We start from the raw sequence: 27,824 nt of genomic DNA, 5'->3' as shown, positions 1-27,824 counted from the left end.
AGAGGAAATTACATTCATGACCAGGAAATCACATCCACATTTAACAGGTAAAACATACCAGCAGGCTGGAAGTGTATAAGAGAGGAAATAAACCGACAGCTTTAAATCATTTTCTACTACTTTTTCCAGTTTCCAAACACAAACTGCAGAGTACAACGTTCTGCAAAAAATATCTGTATATTTAACAAACAGTAAAACTGTGACAGGAAAAATGTTGATCTGATGTAAAGTTGTCATAAATGAATTAATCTGTGTTTGTAATTTGTACATTTTACTTTTGTTCATTCATTTTATAGGTTGTTTTAATATTAATTTCAGGAAAAACATGAACAAAACATTTTCCCATAAGTTAAAATTTTGTTTTTTACATTAAAACATCGACTCTCGCACCATTTGAAACCATAAAATCAACAATGACAACATTATTTAACTGTGAAAGAAGAAAAGGTTTAATCTGTAATGTTACAGTGGAATTCAGGCAACCACAGTTGTTCATGTTTGACAGCTCTTTGCTGTCAGTATATCAGTCACTTAATCAAATTTCACCAAATTTTACCAGTGTCATAGCTCAAGTGTGTCCAAAGTGTGTTCCGGGGGCCATTTGCGGCCCTTTGAGGGATTTTGGGCGGCCCAATTGAAGCTAATCTGGCCTGTCAGCTTAGGTGGTTGATGAAGAAAGACACTTTTTCAACAGTTTTTACAGATGAAGAACATCTTCTTAAAAAAACATTAGACATAAAAAATATATTTTTATCTATTATCGAGGCTTTTGCATTCATTTTAATTTTGGAGCAACTAGAACCATAAACATTGACCTACTTTTTTTCAAAAATAAATATTACTTCTCATGTAAGAAAAAAATCAACCCAAAAGACATAACTGTGGGCCTTGACTTACAAATAAAAAAAAAACTAACTATTTTGTTCATTTTAATCAAATTAAAAAATATTTAGTTCAGCACTGAGCAGACAGAATGAATAAAAGCAACAAAAAGTTTGTTTTAAAGACAAAAAGACTTTGGCCCTCATGGTAAAAATAAATATATTTTCTTGCACTTTTAACGCTGTAAAAACGACCTCACTGCCTTTATTCTCTGTTTCAGTCAAACATCCCATAAACCTGCGCCACGTTTTTCAGATGAGAAAGTAAAATGTTGTTGGCCCAGGGCAGCAAACAGGCTAGGACCGCCACAGGCTGTAGAGATAACGCTACTAAACGTCCCCCAAGCTAACGATCCTCAAATGTAAGCAAAACGAGGCGACTGCTGCTGTCAGCCAAATAAAACAGTTTTCTGTGACTTCTGAAATCCAATCTGCTGTCAGTCCTACAAGGTTTCCATGTGTGCAGAATCGGCGATGAGGCCATCTGCTGCTGCTGCGAGGAAAACAATTGGCAGCCGAACAGCTCAATGTTTGAACATATAAATGTAAAAGCAGAGATGTTCTGAAAACAGCTTACTTCCTCCTGCTCTGTTTGGTTGGAAAATGCAGATGCTCCATGGAGGGAAAGCTTCACAAACCCGCAAGCCCGTTTTAAAGGTGAAAATGTTTTATTTTCTCTACAAAAATAGTAGAATATTAAAAACTGATTTGATTATGTTGTCACTGCAGAGGAACAGAATTATAATCAAATGGATCTAAGTCTTTAAATGTGAGATCAATTAGCTGAAGATGATAAAAACAAGAAAAAATTTGGATGAAATAATATATATCGAAGAGAAAGCTTCGGGTTTGTGTTCCAGCAGGAATCCCTCAGGGCTTAAACCTCAGACTGATGCTGTTTATAACTCACCTGTTGTTATAAACATGTGAGATTAGCTATATTAACGTCTAGACAATATGCAGACATTACAGTAATTTTTATACAAAAAATGTACAAGAAGAATTAACAGAATTAGGTTGTTTGTTTAATGATGACTACAAAGAAAAATACAAGCAAAAAATTCCTGAATGGATGTTGAAAAATGAACAGGAAGTTACTAACTGATAGTCTCTTGAGGCAGTATTTTTCTTTAGTAGGGATAAACTCTCTTGAGTGTGAACTTAAATGACCAAACTTTGATTTGAATAACATTTAAAATCATTACGTTACCTTGTGTCAGTAAATAAGAAGCTGGATTTGATGAAAACCTTTAAAAAGCTGCTGTCAGTCAGCTTCACAGAAACATTTTACCCTCATTTCTCTGACTGCCAAGTGTTTCCACGTCTCCTCGCCAGCTGGTCAGGGGGTCTCCTGCTGCCGCTGGGCCCCACAGCTCACTTCCTTCTTTCTGCAGCACCTGTTTCTGTTTGGCAGAGCTGAGCGGCATCCTGAAAGCTTGGAGACGAGCCATCTGCTGCCCGACTCTGCACCATTTTACCCCCAATCCCTGGCGTCTTTCATCCTGGTGATTTTCTGCTGCTCTGTAACTGGGAGATGGAAGAAAAGCTGGAACAGCCTCGCTGACAAATCCCAAACAGCACAATTTAGCCGAAGGGGAAAGCTGTGAGTGTGGAGGTTAAATCAAAGCAGGATAAGTGCAGCAGAGAGGCTTTACCTCATGCAGGTGGAGAACTGCTTGTGTCTTATCTCAAATGTTGAAAGTTAGTTTTGATCCAGAAGCCAAGTTTTTTTTCCAACTTGTTTTAGGAATGCATGCTGGGCTGAATTTAAAATCTCATTACAGCCTTTGCAGATGTCACATAACTGGTCAATATAGAGCTTTATTTAGCAGCAACAGTTACTGAGAGTTTTTTTTGCCAAAACAAGTCAGAGCGTAAGCTAAAGGATCAGAGTTTTTCTTAATGTTTTTTTTTTTAATAATACTTCTTTGAACATGGATCTCCAGAGATTCCACAGCTGCTCCAGAACAGAAGCTTCTTTAGCCTTTTTTAAGTCATGATGATGGCAGAAGAAATTTATCAACAAATTGAGTTGCCTTGAGTATCAAAACTAACAAAGTTGCTTTAATACAAAACAGAAAACTTATTATCAGTATTAAGTCTGGTCACTGGCAACAATAACGCCTTTTAACTGAAAGCATCTCGTTCTTTGATCCTAAATAAAATTTTTAGGGGCGACTGGAATTCAGCATAATAATTTCCTTTAGGTGTGGACTACAAATCCCAGAGTGAATGCCGTTTCTCTTATTGCGCATGCGGGAGAAGGTGGGCCGCGCGGACTCAGCCGCTGTGTGAAATGGCGGCTCTGATTTGAAACACACTGAGGCGATTCCAGTGAATTTAGGAGAGGTTTTAAAACGGTTTGCTTCACTTGGATCAGCCAGACAGTCGCTCAGAGGGAGAGATCGGAACTTGTCCCGTATTAAAGGTTTGTCTAACTTTAATAAAACTGGTTAAGACGGATATTAACGCTTTATACGTGGTTGTTAGCTGTTAGCTGCTAACAGGCCGCCCGGTGAGCCGTGGCTAGCCGGCTAGCTGAGCTAACACTACTCCGAGTCCAACAGCGGCATCATAACAGAGTCTGACGATGTAAAGTAATACAAGTTTAACAGCATACCTCATTAAAGTTGAACACTTTGGAAGTTGGAGTTTTGGTCCATGATTAATCCGCGACGAAAGCTAATAAATGAAGCTAATTAACTGTCAACTGCCATTAACGGCAGGTATTGCAGCCATTATTTGAACTTTAGTCATCTAGATTTTCCCAGGTCTTCGTAATTAATTCGTAGCTGTGTAAATATTTTATTTCCTGTTGCATATTGTGTTGATTCACAACATTGGTTGCTTTAAAATGTTCGATATAAACTCAGAGGAGGATGGAGTGGTCATAAATTAGACCCAGGTAAGATTAGCACTACTACAACAGATTTTCACTCAGTTAAGAGTAATAAGTACTCAGCAGTAATAAATACTATAACTAACTGATCAGGATCTCTGATTTAATATTTTAAATAACTCCTGATAAACACATAAATGTAAAGGTATTAGCAAATTCTGATATTTTAAATACTAAAATGAAAACATTAATGGGAATTAATAACATAATTACAAAGCAACAAATTCAGGTTAAATAAACACTTTTCCAAATTATATTTTTTCAATATTATACCCATGAAATCAATACCTACAGTAGCTGATGCGTTTATATGTCAAAAAGACAGAAAATAACTAGAAAACAAAGTTTGTGCACAGACAAGAGGTCTCACTTTAACGTAAACTGTAGGTTTGTCTGATGCCAATTTGGTTAAACTAAATTGGTTCTTCATTCAGTGAAGTTACTCACAGTGAGTTGAACATCCAGAACTTTTACTCAGTAGAGATACTTTAAAATAAGTTTTTTTTTCCACAAAACATTATTGAAACATCTAGCAAAAAAATGTAACTAAAACTCACCAGATGTTCTGTTCTGTATTTGTTGAATTCGTAGTGCTGATGAATATTGTACTTTTATTTTCTTAAAATGATCCATTTGCTCTCATCAGGTTACCTTGGCTTTGTGGCAGCAGCTAAAATTAACAGAATATTAATTTATATGATTAAAACACAATAAAATTAAACTTGCTTTACATTATTTCTCATCATTTCTATTTACAACATGTAAATTGATTCACTTTTTGAGTTAATATCAGATTTAGGTGAAAATAAGGATTAATATTGTAGTTCAGCTCATTTTCTGCTCTATTATACATTATGAATCATCTGAGACTTGAAAGAAAACTGTGACTCAACTCACTCAAAGCAGGAAGTTTCTATAAAAGCCCACCTGGCTGTTGTTTAGTTAAACTATTAATTATTGAAGCTGCATTTTAATTCTAAAGCAGCCAATCAGAACCAGACTGAAGGTGAGGAAGACTATCAGAATGAGGAAGAGTTTGCTCCAGCTGATGACGACGATGCTGATGTTCTCCTAGAGCAGGTGTGATGGCGAAGAGGATCGCTGATAAGGAGCTGACAGACAGGAACTGGGACCAGGAGGAGGAGGGCGAGGAGGTGGGTTCATGACGCCATGTTGACGTTTTGTACGTGAAGGCAACGTTACTGAGCTGTGATTGGCTGCTCTCCACCAGGCTGGGACATTTTCTGTTGCGAGTGAGGATGTGTTGAAGAACCGCGCCATAAAGAAGGCCAAACGCAGAAACACTGGAGGAGAGGTAGAACCACTTCCTGTTTCTCCCCGCTAGCAACTGCTAGCTGCAGCTAGTCCCTGCTAGTTGCTGATCTCACCATTTTCTGTTTGTGTTTCAGAGCGAAGGGGGAGGAGCTTTCAAAGGGTTTAAAGGCTTCTCCATGGCAGCGCCCTCGACCACGCCCTCCAGCAGCCTCACAGCGTTCTCCGGGTTCGGGGGTACCGGCAGCTTTAAAGGCTTCGGAGGCCTGAGCAACGGAACCGGCTCCACGCCTTTGTTTTCAGGATTCCCGTCTGCTGCAAAGGCCGGTGAGGAAAGCTGCTGTTACCGTAGCAACACTGAATGCCTTGTCTTTAATGCTGGCAGTTATTAGTGTTGATGCACTGAGAGTTTCAGATTATCATCATGTTGGCAAAAGTTGAACCTTCAGTTTTAGTCTTAAACTGGAGGAAAGATGAGTAAAAGTGTCTCCAGCTGTTAAACATTCAGTTGAACATCTGGATGAACTCTGCAGGTTTTTAATGTTTTAGATTTTTTATTTCATGTCAGGAAAAAGAAAAGATTCTATATTTTATTTTGGTGATTATTGTTACACTTTCAATAAGATAATAAATGTCTTTAGCCTGTTTATGTGTAAAATATGATCTAAATCACTCATTAATTTATTGAATCACAAAGAAAAATAATTTTATTTAGGAGATGAAACTGTTGTATAAACATGTTGAGAGCGTAGAAACCGACTTTTCCGCTTTTTATGTCTGATCTGCTGTTTAGAGTCTGAATCTTTATTTTCTTGTTTTTATTTGACTGGATGATCAGAGAAAATTGATCAGCTGTCAGAGCCTCACCTGCAGAAACACAAACGTTCAACCCAGAATGTTTAACACACACACACACACACACACACACACACACACACACACACACACCTGCAGTAAATGCACCTTCATGAGGTCCAGGTTTCTCTGCTGCTCTGTGATGCAGTGTGATGAGGGGGAGGGGCTTGCTCGCCCCCTCTCTCTCTCTCTTCCTGCTCCTTGTTCACCCGCCTCTCTCTCTCTCTCTCCTCTCAGGTGTGGCGTTCAATGGGCCATCCTCAGCCCAGCCCGGCGCTGACATCGCGGCCCAGCAGACCAATGGCTCCGCCCCCGGCCCTAGCCCCGCCCCCTGCAGCCGCAGCAGGGAGTACAGCCGGCAGCTGACGGCGCTCAACCAGTCGGTGCGCGACTGGATCAGCAAGCATGTGAACGACAACCCGCTATGCGACCTCAACCCCATATTCAGGGACTACGAGCGCCACCTGGCCAGCATCGAGCGGCAGTATGGCGCCGGCGTTGAGGAGACGCAGCAGGGAGACGCCTCCACCCCCTCTCTTCCTGCTCCCTCTTTATTATCCTCCTCCTCCTCCTCTTCCTCAGTGGCTCTGTTCTCCTTCAGTAAAACCTCGACAGAGGATCCGGGTCAGAAACGCTCCGGCTCGGCGCCGCTCCCCGCCGGCGTCTCCTTTAACTTCGGGCAGAAGGTAGACGCACCCGCCTTGGGGTCCTTGACGTCCAAACCGTCCGTCCCCAGCTTCTCCTTCTCCTCCTCGTCCAATCAGAGCTCCCCGTTTGGATCAGCTGGACCCTCGGCGGCACTGTCCTTCGGCGGGACCAAAACTTCAGATGCCCCGGCTGCAGGTCGCCAACATGGCCGCCAATGTTTTACTCTTTGTTCTGGAATATTCTGCATCAAATCGGATGTTGCTGCTGTTCTTCTTGTTTACTGGAAGAAATCTGAACTTTTCCTCTTTCCTTTCCTTCCAGACGACAAAGACGAAGAATCAGAGGAGCCTCCCAAACCAGAGGTCAAGGAGGTCAAAGAGGATGACGCCTTCTACTCCAAGAAGTACGTGTGGAAATTTTGGCAGCGGCGCTCAGTCATTTACAGAAATAACGGAGCGTTTCCTCGTTTCCATCAGGTGTAAGTTATTCTACAAGAAGGAGTCGGAGTTCAAAGAGAAAGGCGTGGGAACGCTGCACCTCAAACGCACCGCAGAGGGGAAGACCCAGATGATCGTCAGAGCCGACACCAACCTGGGTAAAACACCTCCAAATTCCCACACAATCAGCCAGTCAGTAAACGCGTCCCAGAGGAGGAAGTTTCATTTCAGTAAAACCAAGAACTGAGAACATTTCTGGCTCTTATTCTGGTTTTCTGACAAACTGAGTTTAGCGTTTTCATTAACTGACCAATAATCCCCGAAATTAGCAGAAATAAATTACATTTCACTTGTTGAATTTACTGAAATAATTGTATTTTGAATCATATTGCTGAGATGAACCTGCTTGTTTTATTGTTTCGGTCAAGTTTATAACAAACTGGGTGGAAAAAGATGAATTATTCAGATCTGGCACCAGGTGGCGCTGCAGTTGGGAGATAAGAAACTTAAATAGATCCAGTTTTTTCTGAATGATCTTAGAGATTTTAACTCAGCTGTTGCATGGTTGGACATGTTTAATTTAAATGTTTTTATTTCATCATCCTCCATGTTCTCAGCAGCTGAATCTTGTTTTCAGACCCTCAAAATAATAAATCCGTAGTAAACTGTTCGACACACCTGATCAAAGTGGCTCATTAACGGGCTGCTGATCAGATGAGGCGAATGAAACTTCAACTTTTCAATCGGGCGTTGCAGGAGCCACCTCAAAGCTGTGGTCAAACGGCTCCACCTGCTGGACAAACACATGAACTGCAGTCAGTTTGATCTATTGAAGTAAAACCTTTAGTCCAAGTTTTTTTTTATCTCGCCTCCAGTCGCTTTTAAAGCTTTAAATTGAAGATAAAAAGTTATTAATTGAGAGTTTTTATTCATCTGTGTATTTTCTAATAAAAGTTTCTGATTCTTTTTTTTCCTGGTCAGGAAACATCCTGCTGAACATCCTGGTGCCATCCACCCTGCCTTGCTCGCGTGTCGGGAAGAACAACGTCATGGTGGTCTGCGTGCCGAACCCGCCCGTCGACGACAAGAACCCGAGCGTAGCCGTCCCCCTGCTGATCCGAGTGAAGACCGCCGAGGACGCCGACGAGCTCCACAAGACGCTGGAGGAGAAGAAAGGCTGAGGCGGAACCAAGCGGCGCCGCCTCAGCCTCCCTGACCCGACCCGGTCACGCTCACTCTGTTCCAACTCATCCTGCTACATCAGCTGTTCAGTCATCATGCTGTGAAATGTTTTTGTTTAAATCTGAAACGGGTCGTAGTGTGACTACATTCCCTCTGGGTCCACGCTGCCATCCCAGTTCTGTTCCGACTGGACGGATCGGGACCGGAGCGCGGATCCAAACGAGTTGGTTTGTTGGAGGAAATTGGGGAGGAGAGGGGGGTAAACTTCCAAACAAAGGGCCAGTCGATTTGGTTTTACAAATTAAACACCTGCAGTAATATTTGTTTTTATATATATTTTAAGGAGCGTTTAGAGTGAATCTGCTGAGTGAATGTTCTGGAAACTATTTATTGTGTCTGCAGGATTTTTACTCTGACAGAAACTCGAGTGAAACGGTGTGGGAGTGAATCAGAACACTTTTACTCTGTTGTCCTGTAAACATGAACTGTGGCTTTCCAAGTGTCCTTTGTTTGGCCTTCAGGATGAGACTCATTTGTAAAGAATAAAAGGAAACAAACGATCCTGGCCGCGTGGCTGTCATAACCTGGTTTTGTTTTCAAACTCATCTAAATTACAAGTTTGTTTACAAAGTAAGTAAAGCTCCAAATTTTATTTTAGCAGTTTTTGTTTTCTATTCTTCTTAAGTCAACATGGCCTTTTCAAGCATTTTGATGTATCCAAACTGATGTGTCTGAACACATCAAAATGTATTCATGGCATAATGCTTACACCATCATTCCACATAGTCTACATGGGTTGAATTCAGTTTGTGTTTATTCAATTTTAAATCCTCCAAAGTTTAAGTTCCAATGCACTTTGTCCTTCCACTTAACTTTACCAATAATATGCTTGGTTCCACTTTACCAATAATATGCTTGGATATAGTGGCCTTTTCTGTGAGTTTTATTTGTTGCACTTAAAGTCACGAGTGTTACAATTGAGTAAAATGTAGAAAAAGCAGGAAGATGGCCATGTTTTTGTTGATGTAACTTATAGTTGAAGGGCGTCTCATTTCTTAGGGGAACATTTTAAACACTATACCCCCTCATTTAGCGAGGTACATAAAAATGCCACTATAAGCATTCATTTAATGTTTTAAAATGTGTTCCAGAATATTCTCCGTCTGGAGGTCAAACAGCCGCATCTCATCCCTTCCCCCTATGTTAGCAAATATTGGGACGCCCCTCGCAGGGGGAGGGTAAGACTGAAATGTTCCTAATTTTTCCACCAACACCGACAAGATGGCTGCGCAGTAAACAAAGACACTCACAAATGTAAGTATTTCTGCCAGGATTTCCATTCAAGGCTACACTTCAAATGTGTAGAGAAGCTAATAAGAGCGTCCTAGTTCTCACCATGACTCGCCCCGGTTTACATAAAAAATAAAAGTATGATAATAAATGTAACATAATAGCTCGTTTATCTTGAATGCCAAAAATTAAAGTGGTAATGTTCGACATAAACGGAGTTTATTAACCGTAGAGACGGGGCTGTAGTGTTTGCATGCAGCAGGTGCTGAGCTTGGATTCGTTGTCACCGCGGAGGGGAGTTAAACGGAACGGGGAACGGAAGTGAGCACAACACCGGCTGTTAAACATTAGGGACCGTACAAATTACAACATCCGGTTAAGATGAAACAAAAGGCTACAGGTGTTTACAGAATAATCCATAAAATCAGTTCAGGAATTTATTAACCAGAATCATCAGTGTCCCGTTAATTTCAGCTCAATTGTTAAACTATAAAATGACGTGTTTGTTTAATTTTAAAGCGTTTTATGCTCGGATTACATTGCAGACGTTTCCTAAAGCTCATCCAACTCATCAGCTGAGTGTCTTCAGTTAAAAATGAGTTTGAATCATTATTTACGTTTCTTCCTTTTGAAGGAGAGTAAACGGATTTAGAATAATTAAGAACATTTTTGAGAAATGTTCACTTTCCATGTTATTTAATATGAATGAACTTCATGAAACTTCATAAACAAAAATAATTCCTATTTTTGTTTTAAACTAAAAATATGAATTTTTCTGCAATTCATAGTTTCATTTATTCTAATGTAACGATGCAGTCAGCTATTCTCTCCAATACTTGAAGTTTATTACATTAAAATCATCCTATTTTGGGACAACTATGTTCTAAGAAACCTATTTAGTTAGAAAACTAGATATGTCTTCTTATGAGTCACATGAGATTTGTTGGAAAATAAATTAAAAGCAGAGATAATTAGAGCCAAAAAAGACAAAATATGTTTTCTGCTAATGTGTATTTCAATAAATAAATACAGGAAAATGTAGAGTTTGTAAAGTGAGCAACAGAAGAAGAAGAAGACCGCCAACATGCACAATAACTGTGTACAAAAGCTGTGATGTACGAACACGTCAACAAAACATCTCAACAGCTTCCAAAAGGCGCTAAAAGCGTTTTACAGTGCAAACCGTGTCCTCAGTCATACGTCTCTGGAATAAAGCAGTCTTTGTTTCTGATCGGTGAGGATACATTCAGCTGGCGGCTCCACTAACTACATCATCAATAACACTGAAGAGACGAGCCATCGGGTCTCCTGGACCGAGGAAAAGCTTCACAACTTACACACAACACTGATGAAAAACAAACTTTGATCGATGAAAAGTACAGACAAATCTGATCAATAACAGCTGACGGGTGAGCTAACTGGTTACCTGATTAACAGGTAAAAAAAACCCATGAAGACAAAACATTTCTTTAACACAGAAGCTGCTAAGTTTCCAGTGGACAGGTGAGAACAGCGTAAAGCTTCAGTGTGGCGGTTTGGAGGGGAAAATGTTCAAATAAGAACAAAGTGAAAAGAGAAGAAAGTTTCACAGAGATTTAAGGCTTCAGGAACACAAGGAGAAAATTGATTCACTTATTTTACATTTACAAACCGTTCAGTTCTGCAGTTTTCCCTTTAAAATCTGTTATTTTTCATTTAAATTCAAGTTTGGAACTGAAGTCAGTTGTGTAAAGTCAGAGACTGAGAATAAAAGCAAACATGTTTGTCATGTTGAAGTTAAAATATTTGCTTTTACTTAAACTTTTATTTAATTTTTTTTTTTTTTTTTTACAGTCGTCAGTTACGATTTTAGTTGCTTGAAATAAGTCCACATATATTTAACTTCATTTAAAAAAAAGCAAGTAAATGAAACAGTTTTCTTAGTAAATAAATAAAAATATGAAAAAATATCAGAATTATCTTTCACCAAGATTATTTTCAAAATAAAGTCAAATTAAGTACTCATGTTAAATTTTGAGGAAGTTATCTGACCAAACTGTCAAAACAAGAATTTTGAAATAATGACATTAAATGAGTAATATTTTGCAAATTTAACTACAGTTAGTGTTTTATTCTAGAATTTTTATGTAAAAAAAAAAGAAAAAAAAGAAAAACCTGCTCATCAACTGCTTAGTAATACAAATGTGAACAAAAAAAAAAAAATTTTCCTCAAAGTTATAATTTTACAAATCAAATTCCTTATTGAGAATTTATTCCCAATTTGACATTTTCATCTTTATTACAACTTTCATGAGATTAAAGAGTAAATGCAAAACATGTATTAGTTCTAACAGAGGATAAAGTTCGATTTTGACACAGATGTTCTGTGTTTGTGGTGATAAAATCGTAGATCCCACATGATCGACCGTCAGCCGAACGCGGTGAAGGGATTAGAAAAGAGGAGCTGTGTGACTCGTCGCTCGGCAACAGACGACGGTCTTTAAAAGCACAACCTTCAGTCAAGGCGTCTCAGTGAGTAAAGCAGCAGATATTTACAAGAAAAAAAACAAACATTCATTTCCCTCTTCCTCCTGGTCAGAGTTCGGGCCAATGCCTGTTCACGCTGAGGTCACATGGTCCGTTTCCATGGAGACGACGTCGGCTCGGCAGGGCGTCGGACAGAAGAGGAGGCACTTCCTGAATGGCTGGTTTGTCTGAGGAGCGTCTCTGCGCCTCCGTCGTCTCCTGAGTGAAGCTGGCGATTGACTGCAGGTCTCCGTTCGGCCACCAGGGGGCGCTGCTGTTTCAGTGGCCTGATGGTGGAGGCACTTTGTAAAGATGCTCTGAGGGGGAATCCAGCTCTGTTATGTCATCAGGATGGGCTTCTGCCTCACCTCCAGGATGTCTGCCACACAAACACAAAGAGCAGAGCTGGAAACGTCTCAGCTTTCAGGAAACAAGTCCAGCTTTTAGAGCCGAACACGGTTCTGTTGATCAGAGGGTGAATTTTTGTAGCAGAAATACTTAGATTTGTTGATTCCTCCCCCCAACCATTTTATAACATCTTACAAGTCAGTGAATATCAGAAACAATTAGTTTTATTGAATGTTTAACAATCTGAAGTTAAATGAATATTTCAATGACAGCCTAAGTAATTTAATTACTTTTTAGCCATTTTATTTTGAGGCACATGAAAAAAAAACAAACATATTCTCCTTAAAAGGTAAAAAAGGAAGAAAAATAAAATATATATACATCCACATATTCACAAATGTATACATAGAGTAGAGACAAGAAATTGATCCATTCAATTCATGTTTTATATAATAATACGGTATTTAGACATAAAAATGCATCCAGCTTGAGAAGGATTGGGGAGAGTTTTGTGGTTGCCACTGTAATTTCATATGTAGTAATTTGAATTATGTACAAATATGTTTTTTCATGATGCATTTCTTGTTAAACTCTGATGTCACTCATAACGTCACGACTAAATCAATATTTAAATTATTATACATACTGATGAATTATAAAATATACTCTGTGTGCTATTCAATTATGAATGAATTATATTTAATCATTTTATTAAGGCATTAAATACGATAATCTATTAGACTATCATGTAAATATCTGTTACAGAATAGAGTCTTACCATGAATAAAACATTTCTGTAGTGAAATCCAATTAAGTTATCTTAGAAACTGAATTAGGTTCATTCCAAACAGAGTGAAATATCTGAAGCTAAGAGTTTCACTTTTTAGATTGAAATAAATAAATTTTTATTTGAATTAGAGAAGCTGATGTGTTTCTCCTGCTGTGGCAGCTCTCCGCCTGCAGGTGGCAGTGTGCTGCAGCGCTCTGACCTGTGGTGATGCGGTGCAGCGGCAGGGTGACGTAGGTCAGGTGTGAGTAGAGCAGGAAGTAATCCTCGGCCCGGTTCAGCTTGAGCCAGGAGCCGACCAGCGAGCGGCCAGTTCCAGACAGCGAGCGCGAGCGAAGGTTGGTGGCCCCGTGAATATCTGAGGAGACGGTCAGTGATGTCACAGTGCAAACGCTCTATAACCACTAACCCAGAACCAGAGCTGAAATCTGGCTGAATAAATCATCAGGAAATAAAAACCGGTGAGTTCACCTTCGTCCTCCTCCTCCCTGAAGAACTCCTCGCTGTCGTTGGCGGAGTGAGACTTCTTCATCTCTGCAATCCTGTTTCTGGGAACTTTTCTCCTCAGCGACGGAGAGAAGAAGGACGGACGGTTCCTCTCCGGGGTCGGAGGCGTGCTGAACGACGTCACCTGACAACAACAGCCACGTTTACCATAGGAAGCCGATGAGGTCATACAAACAAACAGCAGAAATACAAGAACATTAAACTGAAACCAACATTATTTCAGTTGATTATTTTAACAATTAATCGATCAGTTGGATAAAAAAAAAATTGGCACATTCTGCAGATTTTTCATTTGATTACTTCAGCTTATTATATACCAATATAAAATAGAAACATCTTAGGATTCATTTTTATTTATTTTATCTAAAGAAAATACACATTGTATTGCCTAAAATGTGGTAAAGCATTCGTTTACTGATCATTTGAAGGTAAAAATACTTTTAACATCAACATGAGAAAAGCTCAGCTTTTCTGCTGCACTTATCAATACAGTTCAGAGCTGATCTGTTGATTATTTGTTGCAGAATTTGAACAGGGTGGAGATAAAACATATTTATAGACAAATAAATGCAAAATGTTTATGTTTTTGTACAGTTTTGGCTCAATTACTGCTTTGTCTGTGGCCCAAATTATGTTCTTTTGTCTGTATATTTTAGGTAATGTTTAATCGATAACTAAATTAGTTAGTGATTATTTCAATGATCGATTAACCACGATTAATTGATTATTTTGTTTGTAATTAATTTAAGAGAAAAAGATTATCTTCCTTTTGAGCTCAGGCTGCAAACCAGACATGATTTTAAGCATCAGATTGTAGAATAATACATAATTCATTCGCCTGCATTCATTATGGATGGTGACCTGGTTTCATCATAAAGTTTCTTGTTGCTCTACTGGACTTTCTCTCTGCGGCGCCACCAGCTGGTTTTTAGCCTCACCCTCTCGTGCATCGGCGACACCTGGTCCTCCTCCGTGTTGCACGGAGACGTGTCGCCTGTCGGCACCCGGCTGACGGCCATCTCAGCGTGACCTTTGCCCTGTGGCCCCTTCATCCTCACAAACTCCATGTTGTTGTACTTGTAGAAGCCAAAGGACATCCGCTGGGCCATCTTAGCAGCGACGCTCACCTGCAACAACCATACACACATAAACACACTGCGCAGGACTGCAACTGAGTTTATTGTACTGGAATTAAATATTTAAAGGAGACCTATTATGCAAAACTTACATTTTGCAAGTTTTGTACTTCCATTTGCATATGGACCTAACCTAAGCCTGTTCAAGGAAGCTTAATAGGTCACCTTTAACATGACACTTAGCATGAAGCAGCTGCAGCTACATGCAGGTTTTAGCAGAGCGTTTGGGTTCTGGTTCTGACCCGGTTGTCGTAAACCTTCCTGAGCGCCTCGTAGCGGATGGATCCCTGGAAGATGACGCCCTGGAAGGTGTTGCTCTTATCGCTCGCCACCAGCTCCACACACACCATCTCGCCCTCGCCCACAGTCATATCTCTGAACACCTACACAGGCGGAGAGCAGAGCTAAATCAGAACATCAAAATAATGGATCTCTGACTCCTCCAGCGAAAAAGGTTGTTAAATAAGGAGCTCAGTGCTAAATAGAGTGAAAAGGTCAGAGGTGACGCTTCAATACAGCAGCAACTATCTGGTTTTAGGATCAGAGAGGCGTCTCTACCTCTTCAAAGTTGTCGATCATGAAGAAGATGTTGGGGTAGCTCATCTTGGACTCCTCTCCTTTGATGTCCATGGCGTGTTTACTGGGAGATGCAAAAACTTCCTGGAGGAGAAAGTTGGAAAAGATGAGAGAAACAAAGTCGAGGTAACTTCCTGGTGGCGGCGCCGATTTCCTACCTGACATTTCTTCTTGTGGATGTGGATGTCTCCGGCGTCTGAGCGCGTGCAGACGGCACACGTCACCACGTAATCCAGCTGGGGGAAAATGGAGAACTCAGGTTAGTTCATCCATCGGTGTAGGAACGGGGAGACAGTCATAATACTGCTCATCCATTTTGTTTGCTAAGAGCTACAACATTATCTCTACTGCAGGTTGAGTGCTGATGATCATGGTTTGATTTGTTCATTCCTGCAGCTTTTTTAATAGGGATAAAAATCACTCCAAAAGCTGTTTAAAACATACAAACTTCAGCTCTGATGTTTGAAACATCAGAGCTGGATAAAAATTAGCAAACAAAACCATCTCAGCAAATATGACCTTTAATTTGAATAAAAATGGCTTAAAAAGCCAAAAACCAGGAGACAGACAGGAAACTGAAGACAGACTTCCACTCTGAGCTCAAAGATAAACGCTGATGTGGTCGTCTCTTTGTGTCGCCCTATTTGGTGAGAATTCAGCAGATTTACCTTCTGCAGGATCAGATTCAGGTAGACGCTCTCCTCCCAGTCGATGTCTGGGTCACCGAGACCCGGAAGCTTCTTGGAGTCCCTCCTGTAGACCTCCACCTCCACCTAAAAACACAAAACGTAGTAATCAGATGCTCCTTGTAGTAGAATCTGATAACTCTGTAGGATTAAAGAGTATTTAATGTTTATTTGCTTCTAATCCTTCCTTTCGCTCCCCAGGTGTGAGACGTTTCATGCTTTTGTTTTTCCTTCCTGTCAGATGCTCTTCATGGAGATCCCAAGTCTCCAAATGCCAGGAATCGTATCACTCACAGACCTTTTAGAGAGCCAGAATGGTCGCCATGACAACGCCCGTTTGTATGTGCAGAGCTGATGGGATGAAAAAGCTTCATGGAGGAAACAAGACAACTAGTTGATTATAAAGTCTTTGTGTTCTTGTTGGTGAAAAAAAACTTTAAAAATGTTGATTTTTGACCGACTGAAGTTCATGTTTCCTAAAAGGGAAGTGAGGAGAGGCGCCGATCTTCATTTAGTATTTGATATCAAATACTAAGATCATCCCAGAAACTCTTCATGCGACCTTCATGGAAGGTTTGACTCTTTTACTAAATTTTTTAAAGACCAGATTAAACATAAAACTCTTCGAAAGAAGCAGCAAAAACATTAAAACAAGAAAATTAAACTGAACAAAACAATTTTTAATGAAACCTAAGACTGAACCAGATGTACTGTTGAAACAAAAGTCATATTTATACCAGAAAAATAAAAAAACAACCTCCAACAGGACAGGAACATGACAATTTATATATAAAATTTATATATTAAAGGAAGAATAGATATTCTCAAAAGAAGTGGACCAAAAAAACGAGGATCTCGCGCTACTTATGCAAAAGTTTGATTTGCAAAATAATATTTAAGGCCCTCTAAGATCATTTCTGTACAATAATATAGTGATTTAGATCCAAATGTCATTTGAAATACAAAATATAAAAGCTGTCTTGACTACTATACCCTGATTAAATGATGATTTGATCAGTTTTGTAGACAAAAACCAAATGGTAAAGAATGCTGATAATTTGTTTCAGCACAATCGGCTGTTCCAAGTTAAAGATTGGCAAGAACTCCGACTTGTTTTCCTCTGCTGGTAAAACTGATAAGAGACAAATTAAAATGAGGATGATGAAAGCAGGATGCAGTGAGGCATGGCGGCTTCATACGCAGAGGAGGAGGTTGATGAACCTGAAAATGCTGGAGCAGCAAGAGGATTCAAATGGGAAAGTTTTAATTTACGGTTAAGGTTAACAATGATTAGGGTAACGACTGGAAAAACCAGATCATCTGGTTGGGGGATTTCCTGTTAGACGGAATCTAACCAAGACAGAAACACCAGGGCAGAGCTCTCCCTTTCAGGTATTTCTACCGGTTGGTTCAGGAGAACCGTCACGTTTAAATCTCTCAGCGCGTAAAGAAAGCAGCGGGTGAATCCAGAGGAAAAGTTCTGGAGGTTCGGCCCGGTTTTAAAGCCGTGGCGCTGCTGCGTTAGCAGTCAGTAGTTCCTCTGTCTGAAGAGGAGGAAAAGTGTTACGCTGAGCTGGACTCTAAGGCAGTAACCATGGCAACCGGAGACGGAGGGGCACATGGGACAAACTACAAAAGGCAGACAGAGTCTGCGCTCTCTAAATGTAATTATAAAAAGAGAAAAAGGACAAAGCTTTCACAGACACTCAGAGTTGGGAGTGATGTTAAATATTAATATGCTGGAAATAAACAATAATTTACATGTTGAAACACAGAAACTAAAAGAGCCTCCAAAATGAAAAGCAATTAATATTTAAATAAATTGTGACTGATATTCCAGTCCTTCATTAGTTTGTGTATTTAGATGTTTTGTTGAAGTCATATATAACGGTAAATTGTTGAGATTAAAGCTGATTAAATTAAGAATAAAATATTTAATCTCACTTTGCTCATTCGTTCAGCATTTCTCCGTCCTTGGAGTCTCATCTCTGCTGCTGCAGAGAATCCGCCTACAGATCAGGAGATTCTGGTTTTCTGTTTTGGGAAACGATTCCACTAAGATCTGCAGTGCAGGCTGGACGAAGCCTCCCTGATCAGAGAACCAGTGGCTGCTGCCGTGCCCTTCGCCTCAATCCGTGTTATTACATCTGGCCTTTGTGAGGTCTGACCTGCGGACGGAAACGATGGCCACTGATGGCCTGAAATGGCAAATATAGATTCAATCTGCTGCTGAATGAAAACCCAGACTATTTTCTGCTGTGGTGATTAGATTCAGTCAAAGGCAGGAGAGTGATGCAGAAAATATGACGGAAGTCAAGATGTAAATACTCAATAATAACTCATAACCTGAAAGAAAAGGATTTAAATACCTCAATAAATGGAAGGAGCATGCATTTATACTTTTATATATTATGTATTTTCATCTAAAAAGAAACTAAAGTGAAGCATAGTTTTTGGACAAAAAGTGTCTAATAGTGTATAACTGATCAGGTTTTATGTTCCTGTAGCTGCAAGCTTCACAAAGAGGAAGTGCAGATTTTTATTCCTCCTGCTGGAATCATGAGAGCTGATTAAACATTTCATATTCAGTTAATTAAAAATTGAAATTATGTCCTTGAATTAATACCGTTTTTGCTTTCTAACAACCACTGAATATATCCAACAGCACTCAGACGTTTTCTGTCCTGGACATCATCAGGAAAAGGAAACTGATAAAAACACCTGCAGAAATCTGGAATGTCGGATTATTTTTCACCTTTTTGGCCTCGCCGTTGTCTGCGCTGACATAGGCTGGCTTCCTGCGGACGTAGAACAGCATGTCGTCCTGCCGCGGCGCCCACTTCTCCATGAAGTAGGTGGAGAACATCCAGGTCCAGAAAACGATGCGGTCATCTTTAAAACAGCCTGGAGACACAAAATGGACGTCATGAGGGCAAAGATGGACGGCTAGCACAAAACGGAAGGTTTTATCACCTAAAAGAGTCATTTTATCCCCCAGGAGTTTTTTTTTTTTTTTTAAATATCTAAGCCATTATTATTCACCTACAGCTCAGTTACAATAAAAGCACCCGCTGATGCTTTTATTTTGAAAAACAGCTCATCAATAGACGTAAGGTTAAAGGCGTCGGAGACAACAGCCATGTTTTGTGTTTCAGATGATGACCATCTGCCCTTCATCGCCACAGGATGCTCATCACCTTTCAGAGGCCAGAGGCACCCGTCTGGTTACCCGGCAACAGTTGCTAGGAGGCAGGGGGTTGATAAGATGTTAAAGGTGCTTATCACTAACCCTGATCAGAGACACAAATTTGTACTTTTATTAAAGAAAATATGACTAGTTAGGAATTAAAGGGGAAAATAATCTGGTTTTCTTCACAGCGAAAGCTTTGAGTTATTTCAATCAATACAAACAAATTTAAAGGAGAAGTTTTATTGGAAATGAAACTTGTTAAGATTAAACAACACATTCAGTAAAAAATGTACAGAGTGGATAGAAAACAGGATCTTCTACCATAAAATTATGAAACAGTTTATTTAAACAACTGGTTTTATAAATTAAAAATACAGAGTTTGAAGCTTTTCCAACATATTTGAGATAAGTTTTCTCTTTGTTAAGTAACAATGTTCTCATCTTGTTTGTGTGACTTTAGTCATTTTAAGTTGACATAAACTTGGACGTGTCTCTAAGAATCCTCTTCCCCCCTGCTCACAAACGTCGTTCAACCAGACAGCTATTTGTAATCCATAGTGGGAGCCCAGACAATGTTTGGGAACCACTGGTTTAAACTGACTGTTGTCTCCTCACAGTGCCTGGAAAACCTCTGGAGGGCGCCACCATGATCAGATATCTGATTAGGACTCTTGCTGCTCCAGAGAAGCAGTGGAGACGATCCAGATCTCATGACCACAGATGAAATTTTGCCGTTATTCCCAGAAGCGTAATCTGGATTACGATGTCTGCATATTTACTGATCCAATCCGTAATCAAAGCTTCTCATTGTGAAAACTGAACCAATCAAACCCAGATCTAATCACAGCAGAGCTCTGGTTTTTAATTTGAAATCAAACAGTAAAATGATGAGTAAAGCCTAACAGCAGCACGTCGGGATTAAGCTCATTGTCTCTGTTCTGCTCAGAAGATCCTGTGATTTACTTAAAGCCAAGGGGAGCCAGGATTTCACCCAACAACCCCTCAGAGGCTGAACTAATGAAAAACAAATGAAGGATTTCACAGTTACTGGGGGAAATGGGATGAATTTATAAAAACAGAAAGTAAATAATTGATTTTATCCAATGTGAAGCTCCAGTCGGTCAGCAGAGGATCCGTCAAAGCTGTCCACACTTTAAAAACAAACACCAGATGACCTCTGACCTCCATTCAGCCACACTTGGCAAGAAGACATGCTTGGGTCACCAAGTGCTGCTGCTGAACCAAACAGGAAGAACCAGGGGATCAGGAAGGCGGTGCCGTGGCAACCACAGGAAGTCATTAACTCAAGGTCACAACGTTAGTCCAGATCTCATGAAGCTCAAACCCGTTTTACTTTGGTTCTCCAGTCAGGTTGGAACAGAAGTTTGGAATTGAAAGTAAAGTTGGACCAGAGATGTGATCAAGGTTTGGTTTTCATCTGAGCGCCGCTATTCTTACGGCTCCACCGCCTCCGAGAAGTCCTGATCTATTTATAGCTGCTGATCCCGCTTTAAAAATACATCAGCTGTGATGAAACCAGGCACAGCGTCACACGGCCGGGAAAGTGATCTGAATCCTCCAAAAACTGCGGGGTCATATGGTCACGAATAAAATCTAGTTTTTCATACCAGATCTGATTTTAATTCATTTTTTTCCCTCTCGCTTACTTTTCTGAGAAATAAATTACAAGTGACAGAAAGTGGCTTTTATTTCAATCACGACTTCTGAGAGTTGGGTGACTAATATATTTGTTTAATTACAGGCATGTAATCATAATATTAGCAGGAACAAAGCCACAGTTTTACTAGAAGGACATTTTAAAATTATGAGTAACACACTTGAATGAAATTTGCTTCTAGAGTCATGAGGTTCTGACATGAGCTGCTCAGTTTGAGATTCTTTCCTTGAAACAGACTCAGTCATTTAAAACTCCTGCTACTGATAATTTGATTCATGTGTTAAAAGTTTAAATATTTCCTTATCTGTAAAACCGATGCAAAAGTCTAGCTTCACAAGATGCTCAATATGCCTCATTTTATTAGTTTTTTTTTCATGTTGGGGTTCTTATAAAATTAATTCAGTCTTCTAATATGATGACTTCATTCTGGTAATATTAATACTTTATTCTTGCATTATTTAGACTGAAACCAAAGAGAGCAGTGAAAAAAAATCCAGATCTTCCAAAATTTCAACTAATTGATAAAATCAATTTATCGCTCAGTCCTGCTGACCAGTAGCGCCCCAGCACTTCCTGGTTACTGGAACCAGTTATTGAACCATTAGTCTCCCATATTGTCTCTGGAGACGAGGAAAGTCGGAGTGTGCATCACTTGACCTCCCTGACTAATGTGTGTGACCTGTTTGTCATGTGACAGACCCTCAGGGTTCATCTTGTGCTCTCCTTTTGTTTCTGATGACATGCTGCCGTTTCCAAAGCAGATCACAGTTCCTCTCTGCAGGAACATTTATATCGTGTCTCCAAATCAGTCCGTCTGTTTGGCTCAAACATGCCATTCGAGTCGAGTGTTTTCCTGCTGCTGCTGCTGTTCGTTTGTGTGATGTGACCTAGAAACTTGATGGCGGACGCCCTGGTTCTTAAAAACCGGCAAGAGGAAACACGAGGCAAGGCAGAGCTGAAGGTTTCTGATTAGTCTTCAAGGTTTTCCTGAAACATTTCCCGATTCCTGCAGCTGAATCGCAGCAAAACCAGATGAAAGGAGCTGAGAAACAGCTGCAGGTTTTCCTGTTTAACAGTTTTAATGGAGCTCAGACATTTGTTGCAATCGGTTTTGAAGTCACTCCAGACCTGAGCACAAAGAGGAAACAGACAATCGACTTCCTGCTGAGGTCAAACCTGCCCCAACGTGAACAAGGTGTGTCACAGAAAACATTAACATTTCTGCAGAAGCTCAGTCAGTCTGACTCTCTGCACCTGGTTAAATATTCAGCAGGATTTATTATTCGAGTCGCAGAGCGATCAGCTATTTTTACTGCACAGAAGCAGACGAGCGAGCGTCTGATGTGATTTATTCCCTCCATCAGGAAACAACAAGCTGATGTCAGTATTTATATGTGAGGGTTTATAAAAAGCCCAACCATTGACGGGCAGCTCTACGTTTCTGCTTCAGGTTTCAACCAGTTGAAGGTGGTTGAAATGTGAGAAAATGCCAGAAAATAAAATGTGTTGTGAAAACATTAACAGTGGAAACTTTATGATATATAAAACCAGTAAAGTTAGCCTAATAACCCAACAGTACTTCCTCTTTACCTTCTTGTTCTGGTAATCTGATCCAGCATCACCAGCCTGAGTCCACAGGCAGCTTTAACTAAATATTGATTATATATCTGAGACTTCTTGATCAGTTATTGATTCTTTACTATTAAACATGGAAACTTAGAAAATACAGATGTAGAAAAAGTCTAACTTTTCAACATTTTATCACATTAAAAGCCTCAAACTTTAGGGTTTTAAATCAACATTGAGAAATGTTGAAGTGCATCACTGCACTGATTGAAAAATATTTAAAACAGAAGGTGACCAATCAGAGTCCTGAATACAAACTAAGGAATGTTGGTGATTTAATGGTTGGAGATTTTATGTTCTCTAAGACGCTAAACATGGAAACTAAAGAGTAAACTTATTACTGCCTATGAAAATGATAGTTGTGACTGTGTTGCCATTGTGTGATGTGAGTGAAGGCCTGAGTCACTGTTGGTAATTTGCTTTAAGAGTGCTGAGTCAGCAGCCTGCAGAGGAGCATCCAAGGACATGAGAACACACCAGCTGCTCACTTCCTCAAGTACTAAAGTTCTGCTTTTAAGGCTCAGATCTGCTTCAACTACAATACTTTAACTAGCCCACTCTACATTCACTCCCCTATGAATTATAACTCCACTTTCTAGCCAGAATGGAGCCTAAATAAATGGATTTACTTCTGGTCTAGTCAAACCTTTTCCAGCCCAGGAAATTAAATGATTTGTTTTCCACCTTCGGTGAGACAACTGTTTTTATTTTAGTAGGTTTTAGGGATGGATGGAGGCATCTAGTCTTCATGATGTGACTTGGCTTGAGACAAAACAACCATCTTGATTTGGGAAGCATTTCATTGTTTTTGTTTTTTCAAATCAGGTTATGATGGATTAAAGTGAAACCAAAATGAACACAGGTTGTTTCTTAATATTTTACATTAAAACTAACAATAACAGCCAAGAGAAATTAAACTGGCTTCAATGATTGGTCGCAATCGTCTGGTTTCCTCTGGTGGGTGGAGCTTAAAGCGCTTAGTTACAGCACAGCAGAGAGGGTCGGGTTATTATTACAATAATACAAATTACCACACTGCAATGTGTTAAGGATGTTGTGCTCCATTATAATATTTAAACATTTATCAGTAAAGGCACTGAATGCCCGTTTGTAAAAATAGAAATTATTCAAACAGCCTTTCAAACAAACACTTTACTCTTGAACTATGCTGGCTCATTTACTGAAAATGACTGATTAAACACAGCTGAGGCTTTTAATGTTTGGGTTTCTTTTAAACTCCCATTTCTGCAAAAAAATATACATTTGGAAAATTCTGACCTTAGACTTTTTAACTGCACAGTTTGCTTACATTTTACTTTCAGAGAAAGAAAAAAAAAACGACTAATTTTTACATCTACGGTTTGTGGTGGAGCAAAAATGGCAGCTTGTTCAAAAATTCTCAATACTTTGTAAAAGTTAAAATAGTGCTGGGTGTTTTTGGGACAGCAAAGAAACGAGCTCATGAATTTATGGAGGGACTCAGCAGCTGGAAGTGTTTTTCCTGCAGCAGCGGCGTGACGAGCGCGGCGCGGCGAGCTGTGATGAAGTCATTGCTTTTCAAACAGAGCTCTATTGATTTATGCATCACAGCAAACGAACAGCACCGACTGTCTGCTTCAGGGCCGATAAAACAGGGCAGAAACACCCAACAAACTGCACAGCCGTCACTTCTCTATCAGCTGAGGAATGTTTGTGCGAATTCAGGATGATTGGATCAATTCAGAGTCTAACAGGACAGTCTGGCTGCTGCAAACAGCTTCCACTAGCATGAAAAGACATACTGAGACTTTACACACATGTTCTTCATGAAGGTGGCCAATAATTAAAGCAGCAGATAAAAAGGTTTTTGTTAGAAAATACAGATTTTAAATTACAATCCTGACTTTTAATTATGTTATTTTATTACTTCTCGTAAAGCAAGTATGCAGAAAATCAACAAAAACAGAAATCTGTTGGATTGATTTAACCAAATCTTATTTTGTCAAATTAGTTTTATTCTATCTTTTTTGGAACTGAATTGAAACCCAGAGTCTGATTATTCCAAAATTAACTGAATTTGTTGTTAATAGTAATTTCTCCTGTTGCTGCTGTTTGAACTGATTGATTCTTCAGAAATGTGGCCTTTGACCACATTTCTTTCAGCTTCTTCAGTTTGTGTGACATTTCCCTAAAAAAACCTTAATTTAGAGGAAGCGAAAACTTCCTCTAAATGTTACAGTTACCTGGCAAAGTTTTCCATTTATTTGTCATAACTTTAACCGTTACATTTGCCTCTTTCAATTATTAGATCATTAATTAACACACAAACAGAAAGATAAAACATTTAAACTGTGTTCATGTGTCATGAATCGCCCAGAGGCTTTTTCTTAAACTGTTAATGCTACTATAAATCAGTAATGTATGCATTTAGAAACTCATTTTGGCTGAAAGCTTAACTTTAGTTTGTTAAAATAAATCTGGAGGCTTTTTTTTTTTTTTTAAAATATGCTCTTTAAGAGAAAACTTTACATTAGAAAACTAATAGTTAAAATGTTATTGAATAAACATCTGGTATAGTAATAACTGCCTTATTTCATTGTTCTCTGTGTTTAGTCCTCTAATCAAATTATGACACTGATCCCTGAGGTTTATTTGCAATATGGTTGCCAATACTGCAGAACTAATTTCTGCCATTTCGCTCACAGAAACATCTCTTTATATCTTTCTGCGTTGCTGCTAATGACTCTATAAAATAAACTCATTCTGAAATATAAAAATAAAGTAAAAGTTTTACTTTTCCCACAATTACTACTTTACTTCACTATAGTTTTTTTTTCCAAAGTTGGGCAAAGTTTAAATTTGTAAAGCTTCCTCTTTTACCAAGGATCTGAAAACTAGCAGAGCAGAAGAACTCCAGCTACAAAACAAACAGGAACAAACCACAAGATTTTCCATCCAGACCAGTTTAAAGCAGTTATGTTGAATTTAAGTAGACACAGCATATGTATGTCTGATCAGTGGATTTTGTTGAATTCAAACAGTGAACTTTCAGTTGAACATTAATATATTTTGCTTTTCAAGTTTGGATACATGAAGATTTTAAGGAAGGATCCATTTTCAAATTTGTTTTAGTTGAGTGCAAACTGAGAAGTAAAAAACTCCCAACAAAATTAGCAGATGAGAGAATACCGTAGAGTTTTAATTTATGTAAAAACACATGAAAGCTTCCTCTCACTCTAAATAAAAGCTGCTAACATTGTATTCAGCTTCATTAGTAAAGCAAATTAACATTTTATGGCATAATATGCAAAAAACATGAATCTTTACATCACTTAAAGTTCTCTTTCTTTGGGAAACTTTCAGTTGTTCTAGGTGCCTCCATCTTGTTACCAGCTGAGATAAACTCTGGCCTGTTTTCATTCTGTTCAATGTAAGAAATTCAATATTTGTGCTTTGATTTAAAAAAAAAAAATCACTTAATTCTGAACTGTTATTTTATCAAATTAACAAGTCACACCTCTGTTGGTGGTCTGGTACATGTTTTAAGCTGTCCTACTCAGTTTTACTGGCATTTTTAAAGCAGCCTTACTTTACAATATCTTGTTTTGTATACTTTACCTTTCATTTGCCAGTCACTTTGCTGCACATACAGAATATCCACACTCAGGGACAATAAAAGGATATCCTCACTTTTACAATAAAATGGGGCCCATAGTTGAAGTCTCTTAAAAACATTGGTACAGCCCTGCATACAGTCTGAAGCGCAGAAAGTTGGAAACAAAGCTGGACAAAGATAAATGGAACAACAAAATAGTGGCACAAATAGAAGGCTTACGTGGACTCTGATTCCAGAAATAAATCAGGATAAATCGGATATAAAGTGGCAGACAGGCAGCCATCAGCTCCCGCAAACAGCGTCAGGTCCACGGAGGATCAGACTCACCGAGTCCGCTGATCTCCTGTCGGCTGTTGAGTCTGTTCCTCTCGTCGGCGATGGCCTTCAGCATCTGCTGCAGGGAGCCGTCCAGCTCTCCGTTCTCCTCCTCCGCGGGCCCGACAGCCTTACACAAACCGGGGAAGGACGCCATCTCCGAGCTGGGATCATGACAGTCCGGGCTAAAAGCAGCCCACGGTACCGGTTCACGGCAGCTAACTAACGGCTACAAGGAGGACCAGAAAAAGGGGAACACCGGGATATCCCCCGGTTCTCCTTCAAACTTACTCCGGATTAGATTGTATTCTTGGCGCCAAGAGGCCGCTGGAGGTCAGAACCGGTGCGCTGTGCTGCGGTGACCAAGAACAACAGTAGACAGGTCGGTGTGCTGAGGGAGATCCTGCTACTTCTGTTGTTCAGATCAGCTGGAAACACCCCTCGCACTTCCGGTAACATGAAGGCCTTAAAGAGACAGGACAGGTAAAAGGCGCAGAAACGCAAACTGAACCAAGAGCACGCAGAGGTGTCGCAGACGATTCTGTTACTCCTTAAATCCAGGGACACTGAAGGTTGGGTCCGCCTGAATAAAATAAAAATAAAGAAACGAACTTGTATAAAATCCCTGAACGACTAAATTATGCAGCTTAATTAATAAATAATAAATGCTAACGAGGAAAAATGTTAGTTTTTAAAGAAAAATGTAGATTGGGTGGAAAAAACAGAAAAGCAAATATAATTTTTCATTTAAGACTTTTCAAAATCAAACTTCTGTGACAAAAAAGTGCTTAAAAACACAAAAAACAAATTAAAATGCAATGTATTAGAATTTAGAGACAAATTGATTAAAGTTCTTTAGGCAAACTGTTACGAGAGAGAAATAGTATATTTTTTTAAGTGCCCGTGTCTTATAGTCCATCAAAATTTTGATTTAGACAGCATTTTTAATTATTGCAAAACAATTAACTCTAAAGGTAAAATATATATATATATACTTATACTTACCTGAACGAAAACAAACATATTTTGTTGTTCATTGTTAAAAGTTTTTACCAGTATTGATCACCTGAGTAGTCCAAGTGACTCGTGTTTCCATCTCCAAAATGGCGGCCACGTTGACGTACAACGGAGCCAAGTCAGCTGAAATAGGACCAAAAATCATTTGGACTAAGTAAAGTCCTGGTTCTCACTGTATTAGACTGACAAGGTAATTCCCTTTATAAAATACACAGTAACACAGTACTGTGTTACTTTAATTAGCTGCTTAATTAGCCCTTTAAGCAGCTAATTAAAGGGTCACATTCAAACAGCACCAAAGGTAAACTTGAGCTAACCGTTTTGACTCTCCAGCCGTTTGAAGCTGATGTGTCAGTTACCTGGATCCTGTTGACATACACCGTCGGTTGGAAAC

At 39.4% G+C, this 27,824-nt stretch overlaps 2 protein-coding genes and 1 long non-coding RNA gene across 4 annotated transcripts; 2 read left to right on the top strand and 1 right to left on the bottom strand.

The window, feature by feature from the left end:
- Nucleotides 1–3,134: 3,134 nt before the first annotated feature.
- On the top strand, nucleotides 3,135–8,821 carry nup50 (nucleoporin 50). 2 transcript variants are annotated; one of them, XM_007555195.2, is made up of 8 exons: nucleotides 3,135–3,309; nucleotides 4,861–4,934; nucleotides 5,012–5,095; nucleotides 5,190–5,379; nucleotides 6,145–6,750; nucleotides 6,877–6,958; nucleotides 7,032–7,150; nucleotides 7,974–8,821. In XM_007555195.2, the coding sequence occupies exons 2-8, from the start codon at nucleotides 4,866–4,868 to the stop codon at nucleotides 8,171–8,173; spliced, it is 1,350 nt and encodes a 449-aa protein (XP_007555257.1). In that variant the 5' UTR covers nucleotides 3,135–3,309; nucleotides 4,861–4,865; the 3' UTR covers nucleotides 8,174–8,821. The 2 variants fall into 2 exon arrangements, with proteins under 2 accessions (XP_007555257.1, XP_007555258.1); XM_007555196.2 differs by having other exon boundaries at nucleotides 4,856–4,934.
- Nucleotides 8,822–11,238: 2,417 nt separating this feature from the next.
- Nucleotides 11,239–27,562, bottom strand: kiaa0930. The gene is made up of 11 exons (XM_016673015.1): nucleotides 27,419–27,562; nucleotides 26,426–26,996; nucleotides 18,765–18,913; nucleotides 15,992–16,096; nucleotides 15,482–15,559; nucleotides 15,306–15,407; nucleotides 14,990–15,130; nucleotides 14,550–14,738; nucleotides 13,576–13,735; nucleotides 13,307–13,462; nucleotides 11,239–12,348 (listed from the first exon to the last, which is right to left on the bottom strand). Exons 2-11 carry the CDS (start codon nucleotides 26,568–26,570, stop codon nucleotides 12,308–12,310), a joined length of 1,266 nt encoding a protein of 421 aa, XP_016528501.1. The 5' UTR covers nucleotides 26,571–26,996; nucleotides 27,419–27,562; the 3' UTR covers nucleotides 11,239–12,307.
- On the top strand, nucleotides 13,690–16,469 carry LOC103140184 (uncharacterized). The gene is made up of 2 exons (XR_001662529.1): nucleotides 13,690–13,775; nucleotides 16,251–16,469. It is a non-coding gene; the product is annotated as an uncharacterized LOC103140184 (long non-coding RNA).
- Nucleotides 27,563–27,824: the final 262 nt, after the last annotated feature.

Source organism: Poecilia formosa, unplaced genomic scaffold (genome assembly GCF_000485575.1).
Source record: "Poecilia formosa unplaced genomic scaffold, Poecilia_formosa-5.1.2 Scaffold69, whole genome shotgun sequence".
Classification (NCBI taxonomy): Eukaryota; Metazoa; Chordata; class Actinopteri; order Cyprinodontiformes; family Poeciliidae; genus Poecilia; species Poecilia formosa.
The sequence above is the reverse complement of the archived record's forward strand: the minus strand, read 5'-3'. Positions and strand labels throughout refer to the sequence as shown.

What these genes read in the sequence shown, in the direction of transcription:
- nup50 (XM_007555195.2), top strand. Translation starts at nt 4,866, where the DNA reads ATGGCGAAGAGGATCGCTGATAAGGAGCTGACAGACAGGAACTGGGAC. An exon ending in GACGCCTTCTACTCCAAGAA is followed by an intron (nt 6,959 to 7,031) that starts GTACGTGTGGAA and finishes CGTTTCCATCAG; the next exon opens with GTGTAAGTTATTCTACAAGA. An exon ending in CAGAGCCGACACCAACCTGG is followed by an intron (nt 7,151 to 7,973) that starts GTAAAACACCTC and finishes TTTCCTGGTCAG; the next exon opens with GAAACATCCTGCTGAACATC.
- kiaa0930 (XM_016673015.1), bottom strand. Translation starts at nt 26,570, where the DNA reads ATGGCGTCCTTCCCCGGTTTGTGTAAGGCTGTCGGGCCCGCGGAGGAG. An exon ending in GGAAGGTTTACGACAACCGG is followed by an intron (nt 14,739 to 14,989) that starts GTCAGAACCAGA and finishes TGGTTGTTGCAG; the next exon opens with GTGAGCGTCGCTGCTAAGAT. An exon ending in CAGGGAGGAGGAGGACGAAG is followed by an intron (nt 13,463 to 13,575) that starts GTGAACTCACCG and finishes CCGTCTCCTCAG; the next exon opens with ATATTCACGGGGCCACCAAC.